We start from the raw sequence: 8,834 nt of genomic DNA on the forward strand, positions 1-8,834 counted from the left end.
TCTGCTGTGGTGACCCTGGATTAATAATGGGACTAACCCGACAAGAAAATGAATGAATTAAAGTCAGAATTATTCGCCCCCCTTTGAATTTGTTTTTCTTTTTTAAATATTTCCCAAATTATATTTAACAGGGCAAGAAAATTTTCACAGTATGTCTGAGAATATTTTTTTCTTTAGGACAAAATCCTATTTGTTTTATTTCTGCAAAAATTAAAGCAAGTTTTAATTTTTTAAACATCATTTTAAGGTCAAAATGTTTAGCCCCTTTAAGCCATCTGCCCTGTTTATTTTGTTTCCCTAATTTCTGTTTAACAGAGAGCAGACTTTTTAAACACAATTCTAAGCATATTATCTTATATATATATATATATATATATATATATATATATATATATATATATATATATATTGAGGAATATAAACAATATATGTATCAAAACACATGACATTTTAAAGCAATGCTTCACGCATACCATATATTAAGATGAATTCTGACTCTCTTCATTGTTTCTCAAGCAAGTTTAATCTACTTGATCAATGAATTACTTTGCTTTTTCTTACTGATTGATCCAAAACTGTTGAATTTATGTACAGTATTTAAGAGTACATAGTAAGTAGCAGTAATTAAACATGAAAATGAAAAGTAATCCCTTAGAGCATTACAAAATCCTGGCTACGAAGGAAGAGGATACAGGACTTGACTGGCCTGCCTGCAGTCCCGACTTGTGTCCAATATAGAATGTGTGGTACATTTTGAAGCGCAAAAGGCGACAACGAAGACCCTGTACTGTTGCCCACCTTGAGACTTGTCTGCAGGAAGAATGGGACGAAATTACACCTGAAACACCTTATTATTAAGTGTCTTCAGTCCCTAAACGTCTTTGAAGTGTTGTGGAAAGGAATGGCAACATTACAGCGTGGTAAATGCCTTCCTGTTCCAATTTTTTATGAATGTGGAAAAGTAATCTAATTACGGTAGCTATGCAGAAAAAAAAAGATTAATTGGATTTACTGATTTTTTTAAGGTAAGTAGTTGCAAACAATTTATAAAGGCAGAATTTGAACAAATATTAAATTTAGTATTGTTCAATTTAATTTTTTGTTTCAATTCAGCCTATATAAATTGTTTGCAACTACTTACTTTAAAAAAAGTTAATCAAATAAATATTTTTTCAGCGATATCGCCATATATGCCATTCTTTATGGCTATTTTTTCATTAAAATGTGCTACTGTATTTGCATTTGTCAACTACCCAAATACAAATGCAGTATATTATTTCTCCGAGCTCCACACTTCCAGTTCCCAAACAGGCCACACGGTGGTGCTGTCGGCTCACTGAATCCCCGGCTCGGTTCAGTAAATGACTCGCTCCCCCTCACCACCACTGCTGATCAAAGGCGTTTGCAGAGAGCAGATCAGACCGCCCAGGAGAACCGGACACTCACAGCTCCATTCGCCTGCCGTTTGCGGATCACATCGGCATCATTTCAAGCCGTTTTCAGCGAGACTCTTCCCCGCAGAGGTCGGCTACCATCGGCGTGCATTTCCTTCCGTGCTTCTGTGGCGCGCGCGGAAGAGAGCGCGCAGTAATAATGGCAAGACACGGCGTGTTTTCGTTAGATTGCATTTCCGAAGAATGATCCATCCATCAGTCGATCGCATTTCACGAGCACAGACGTCCTCCTTCATGCTCTGGACGCAGACTTTCATGCGCAGGGGAGAGTTTTTGAGCATGCACGGCGCATAAGCAGAGGAAACCAACAGTTTTTGCAAACACTTGGACCGCATTTCGCCGTCGCGTCGGCTCTTGATTCGATCTTTGGATGTATTTTTGCGGCTCTTGTCTGCTGGAGTGATGTGCACGGTGGCAAACGCGCGTAGATGATATTAAGTAACCTGCGATGTTGCAATATATGGGGGTTATCTATTGAGATGTGTCTTGTTTCGTTCTGCAAACTTCAGCATTGCACTGTTTGGCCATGATACTCATCATCAGCGTCATTACAAAGCAGTTGTGTGAGAATATAGATGCTTGATTTTTAATGCAAGGGGTTTGATGTGCATTAATGTCACTTTCTAAAGTACAGCGAGTCTCATTAACCTCAGCTTGCTTTTTAATTAATGCGTTTTAGTGGGTGGTCATTAATGCTATGCATGACATTTTAGCTCTCTTAAATGCTGCTTTGGACTTTATAAAGTGCATTTGAGTTTAGGTCAGCATCATCAACGTGTTTGTGGTCACCTTAACATATTAATGTGATGCATGTTGGCTGTGCACGCGCATACAGACTACTTTAATGCTAATTCCACTTTTTAGAATGCATTCATAACCTCATTGCATCCCTTAACGTTACTAACTAAGCCCCGTTGTCATTTTTCCAGAAATCATGATATGTTTGATTGGCGTTTTGTGTGATGCTTGTGCATATTGTGCATAATATCCTGCTTTAATCCACTCCAGTCCATCAAGTTTCACATTCATCTCTTAGATACGCGTCATTGTCATCTTTAGGAGGCGGTGTGTAGATACTTTTGTCCGAGTCGCATGCTGGCTTGCCAGATAAGATGCTCTGAATCTGAAGGAAACCGCTGTTGACGCTGATGCGCAATGACGCTCTTGCTGTGCGCGAATGTGTCGACTCCACCTGTGGTCTCTTAAATCGATTGATCCTGACAGATTTGGGCACTTTGAACAGGCTACAGTTCATTCTGCATTTCTATCACACCAGAAACACGTGGGTTTTGATCGCACGCATAGTGTATTTTTCCCCGCACATTAGTGTAGTGTCGCGCGTATTAAATGGTGCTGCGAAAGTTACCCGGTGTCTCCGCATCGGGCATGGGGCTTCGTCTTTCTCAGAAATTCGTCTTTCTGCTGTTCCTCTCGGGCTTGGTCACTCTGTGCTTCGGGGCGCTTTTCTTCTTACCCGACAGCGTGCGTCTGAAGCGCATTTTCCTCTCCAAAAATGAGAGTCCCGCGGTGACGGTGGGCTCCGAGAATGAGCTTTCCAAAAAGGTGCCCGGGGATCCAGAGCACCAGCGGGCGGGATTAAAAGGTGCTGAGGCCAATCTCAAACTGAAAGTGAGCCGCAAGCCGTCGGTCACCCATGGAGCGAGAACCGTGGAGAGATCGGTTGGGAGCCGGGCGCAGGACGAGTGGAGCCCGGCGAGGGCGCATGAACCAGCGGCCAGGGACGAGCGGGTCACCGCGGCGGCTCATAACCAGGAACACAGCAGCTCTTTCAACTATGAGGCGTTTAAAAAGTGCCTCCTGAAACCACCTATGGGAAAGGACCAGGGGACTCCATCTGACTCCGGGACGCTTCAGAGGAGGGAGAAAGTCAAAGAGGTGAGGATGATCTTGTTATTAATAATACTGGCTGGTGTTGTGCGTGAAGGGCCATTTCATCAGGGAAAGATGACACTTTTCTTAAATCATAATTATGAGATGCAGAGTCATAATTATGATGCAGAAAGTCTAATGTGATTGTTAATGTTCCAAACTTGAAGACGAATCATTTGCCGGCTGCAGGGCTTTTAGGTTGTGCAGTACCAAAGTTGTGGAAGTGTTTTTGTTCAGGATAGGTTTTAATGATGTTTTGCTGGTTTAATATGCTGTCTGTTGCTTTTCACTGTGTTTATATTGTGCTCGCTATATACTGTAAGGTGTCCTTGAGTGCTTTGAAAGGCTCCTATAAACAAAAAGTATTATCATCATCATCATCATCATTATTATTATTATTATTATTATTAATACTATTATTATTATCAGTATCATCATCATCATCATCATCATCATCATCAATTATTATTATTATTACTATTATTATTATTATAATCATCATCATCATTATTAGGGGCCAAGCACCGTAGGTGCGTAGGCACCTATTGCTTTCGTTAGTGTTCTTATTATTATTATTATTATTATTATTATTATTATTCTTCTTCTTCTTCTTCTTCTTCCGTTTCTTCCGCCGGATTTGAATGGCAGCCCATATAGGCGTATGCGGGAAAGTTGTATAATTTGGCACAATGATAGAGGCCAGTATTAACATTAATCAGGCCAATTATGAAGTCTCAAAATCAAACTCTCTAGCGCCACCACTTGTCCAAACTTTCACGTATGTTTATCATCATAACTTTTGAACCGAATGGGCTACAATCAAAATTCTTTTTTCCTCTGATTCCTTGGCTCAGTCCGATTCAAACCCACCCTATGACGTCATTTTCCGTCATGATTTTTTTCGCGCTATTTTAAATTTTTCGAAAAACCTATTTGATCGAACTCGTCCTAGGCCGTTTCTCCGATTTTCACCAAAATTTAATTACATGATCTACAGACCATGCCAACCAAAAGTTATGGAATTCAAGTTGATTTGACCAACCGTTTTCGTTTAACTTGCGATCAAATTTAACGTAGAACTTGCAAAAATGGACTTAAGGCAATATCTCCATAACGCTTTCACCGATTTACACCAAACTTGGTGTGTGTTATGACAACTAGGGTCTGAGGTTATATGCGGAGTTTCAGCGCACTGCCCCCTAGTGGTCCGGATATACAAAAAATTGCTTTTTTGGCTTATAACGTCTCAACCTTTCGTCCGAGACTCATAAATCTGGTCTCATTACATCCGGCAGAGCATTTCGAGTCGAATGATGTCTGATTTTCACAGGTCAGCCATTTTGGGCGTCGCCCATTTCGATTTTTGGCCAAAAATGCTATATTTTACCAACACATTCACATATCATTACAAAACATGGTATGCATCTTCAACCCCATGCCCTGAAAGTACTCAAAAACTTCTAGAGCAGCGCCACCTTTTGGGCAAAAGTGCTTGGCCCCTTAATTGCTGCTTGCAGCTATATTTATTATTATTATTATTCTTCTTCCGTTTCTTCCGCCGGATTTGAATGGCAGCCCATATAGGCGTATGCGGGAAAGTTGTATAATTTGGCACAATGATAGAGGCCAGTATTAACATTAATCAGGCCAAATATGAAGTCTCAAAATCAAACTCTCTAGCGCCACCACTTGTCCAAACTTTCACGTATGTTTATCATGATAACTTTTGAACCGAATGGGCTACAATCAAAATTCTTTTTTCCTCTGATTCCTTGGCTCAGTCCGATTCAAACCCACCCTATGACGTCATTTTCCGTCATGAATTTTTTTGCGCTATTTTAAATTTTTCGAAAAACCTATTTGATCGAACTCGTCCTAGGCCGTGTCTCAGATTTTCACCAAAATTGAATCACATGATCTACAGACCATGCCAACCAAAAGTTATGGAATTCAAGTTGATTAGACCAACCGTTTTCGTTTAACTTGCGAACTAATTTAACGAAGAACTTGCGAAAATGGACTTGAGGCGATATCTCCCTAACGCATTCACCGATTCACACCAAACTTGGTATATGTTATGACAACTAGGGTCTAAGGTTAATTGCGGAGTTTCGGCGCACTGCCCCCTAGTGGTCCGGAGATACTAAAAACTTGCTTTTTGGCTTATAACGTCTCAACCTTTCGTCCGAGACTCATGAAACTGGTCTCATCACATCCGGCAGAGCATGCCGAGTCGAATGATGTCTGATTTTCACAGGTCAGCCATTTTGGGCGTCGCCCATTTCGATTTTTGGCCAAAAATGCTATATTTTACCAACACATTCACATATCATTACAAAACATGGTATGCATCTCTAACCCCATGCCCTGAAAGTACTCAAAAACGTCTGAAGCAGCGCCACCTTATGGCCAATAGTGCTTGGCCCCTTAATTGCTGCTTGCAGCTATATTTATTATTATTATTATTATTCTTCTTCTTCCGTTTCTTCCGCCGGATTTGAATGGCAGCCCATATAGGCGTATGCGGGAAAGTTGTATAATTTGGCACAATGATAGAGGACAGTATTAACATTAATCAGACCAAACAGGAAGTCTCAAAATCAAACTCTCTAGCGCCACCACTTGTCCAAACTTTCACATATGTTTATCATGATAACTTTTGAACCGAATGGGCTACAATCAAAATTCTTTTTTCCTCTGATTCCTTGGCTCAGTCCGATTCAAACCCACCCTATGACGTCATTTTCCGTCATGAATTTTTTTGCGCTATTTTAAATTTTTCGAAAAACCTATTTGATCGAACTCGTCCTAGGCCGTGTCTCAGATTTTCACCAAAATTGAATCACATGATCTACAGACCATGCCAACCAAAAGTTATGGAATTCAAGTTGATTAGACCAACCGTTTTCGTTTAACTTGCGAACTAATTTAACGAAGAACTTGCGAAAATGGACTTGAGGCGATATCTCCCTAACGCATTCACCGATTCACACCAAACTTGGTATATGTTATGACAACTAGGGTCTAAGGTTAATTGCGGAGTTTCGGCGCACTGCCCCCTAGTGGTCCGGAGATACTAAAAACTTGCTTTTTGGCTTATAACGTCTCAACCTTTCGTCCGAGACTCATGAAACTGGTCTCATCACATCCGGCAGAGCATGCCGAGTCGAATGATGTCTGATTTTCACAGGTCAGCCATTTTGGGCGTCGCCCATTTCGATTTTTGGCCAAAAATGCTATATTTTACCAACACATTCACATATCATTACAAAACATGGTATGCATCTCTAACCCCATGCCCTGAAAGTACTCAAAAACGTCTGAAGCAGCGCCACCTTATGGCCAATAGTGCTTGGCCCCTTAATTGCTGCTTGCAGCTATATTTATTATTATTATTATTATTATTATTATTGTTATCGGTATCATCATCATTTATTATTATTTTTTTTTATTATATTATTTTATTATTATTAGTATCATTATCATCATCATCATCATCATTATCTATTATTATTATTATTATTATTATTATCATTATTATTTTATTATTATTATCAGTATCATCATCATCATTATTATTATTATTAATATTATTTTATTATTATCAGTCTCATCATCATTTATTATTATTTTTTATTATATTATTTTATTATCAGTATCATCATCATCATCATCATCTATTATTATTATTATTATTATTATTATTATTATTATCATTATTATTTTATTATTATTATCAGTATCATCATCTATCATTATTATTATTATTAATATTATTTTATTATTATCAGTCTCATCATCATTTATTATTATTATTATTTATTATATTATTTTATTATTATCAGTATCATCATCATCATCATCATCATCATCATCTATTATTATTATTATTATTATTAATATTATTATAATTATCATAATTATTTTATTATTATTATCAGTATCATCATCTAGCATTATTATTATTATTAATATTATTTTATTATTATCAGTCTCATTATCATTTATTATTATAATTATTATTATTTTATTATTATTATCACTATCATCATCATCATCATCATCATCTATTACTATTATTATTATTGCTGCTGTTATTAATGAGTAAACATTACATCTAAAAATGATGTTCGCAGTTTGTTCAAAATACTTATTTAAAATTAGCTGAAACAACACAATTCTTGAGTTTTTTTCAAGGAAAACTTAATTGTTTTATGTTCAATTCACTTAAATATGTAAAAACTAATATGTCAACTTAATGCTTTTATGTTGTCCTAAAACAAATTGATTGTGTGGAGCCCATCCTGTATTTACTGTATAGACACAGTCGAAATTATTTCAAAAATTGCATTAGATTTACAGCATGAATGTGGTACTTAGTCATATTTAAAGGGATATTTCACCTCAATTTATAAAATTTGCTCTCTGTTTACTGCACATCGAGTAATTCAAAACCAGTATAAGTTTCTCTCTTCTGTTGAACACAAAACAAGATATTTTGAAGAATGTTGGAAACCGGTAACCATTTATATAGGACAAACAAATATACAATGGAAGTCAATGGTTACAGGTTTCCACCATTATTTAAAATATCTACTTTTCCATTCAACAGAAGAAACAAAGTCATGAGGGTTTATTAGGCTGAGTAAATGATGACAGAACTTTCAGTTTTGGGTGATCAAGTGAAGAATTGAGATGTAAAAAGTCAAATCTCTATTTTGTAATGAAGATATGATGTCAAATACGAGAAAATCTAAATCAGAAGTCAGTCTTTTGCCAAATGTCATTTCAGATAATTAGTAGAAATGATGTCAACATTAAGTTGACAATAGTAGATTAATTATGAGATTAAAATCAAACACTGACCAACATATGGTCAAAAATATGAAATCATGAATAAATGTCTTAATTCAGCGTAACTGTTTTGATCTCATTTATGGAAGTCTAAAAGGACGGTTTAGTCAAAAATGACCGTTCTGAGATTCTTTCTTCTGTACAACACAAAAGAAGATATTTCGTAGAATGTTGGAGTCATAAGAATTGTCAGTTTTGGGTGATCAAGTGAAGTCTTGAGGCGTAAGAAGTCAAATCTCTATTTTGTAATGAAGATATGATGTCAAATACGAGACAATCTAAATCAGAGGTCAGTCTTTTGCCAAATGTCATTTCAGTTAGTCAAAAGTAGAAATGATGTCCTAGTTGACGTGAGTAGATCAATTATGAGATCAAAACCAAACGCTGACCAACATATGGTAAAGAATATGAGCTTGTGATTAAATGTCTTTGTATGGTCTCATTTATGGAAGCCTTAAAGGGACAGTTCACTCAAAACTGACAGTTCTGTCATCCTTTTCTCATCCTTCACTTGTCACAAGTTTCTTCCGTTTGAACACCAAAGGTGTTTTGAAGAATGCCAAAAATCTGTAACCATTGACTTCCATAGCATTAGTTTTTCCTATGGACGTCAATGGTTACCAGGTTTTAACATTT

General features: G+C 37.1%; 1 protein-coding gene across 2 annotated transcripts in view; it reads left to right on the forward strand.

Annotated features, from left to right (window-relative positions):
• The first annotated feature begins 1,418 nt into the window (after nucleotides 1-1,418).
• Nucleotides 1,419-8,834, forward strand: part of LOC101882461 (mannosyl-oligosaccharide 1,2-alpha-mannosidase IA) — a 358,413-nt gene continuing 350,997 nt past the window's right edge. For both annotated transcript variants that reach the window (XM_017351571.4, XM_073925560.1), the window contains exon 1: nucleotides 1,419-3,350. In XM_017351571.4, coding sequence (XP_017207060.2) covers nucleotides 2,802-3,350 — 549 coding nt within the window. In that variant the 5' untranslated portion in view covers nucleotides 1,419-2,801. The remainder of the gene's footprint in view (nucleotides 3,351-8,834) is intronic.

The sequence above is a fragment of the Danio rerio genome, chromosome 16 (assembly GCF_049306965.1).
Source record: "Danio rerio strain Tuebingen ecotype United States chromosome 16, GRCz12tu, whole genome shotgun sequence".
Lineage (NCBI taxonomy): Eukaryota > Metazoa > Chordata > Actinopteri > Cypriniformes > Danionidae > Danio > Danio rerio.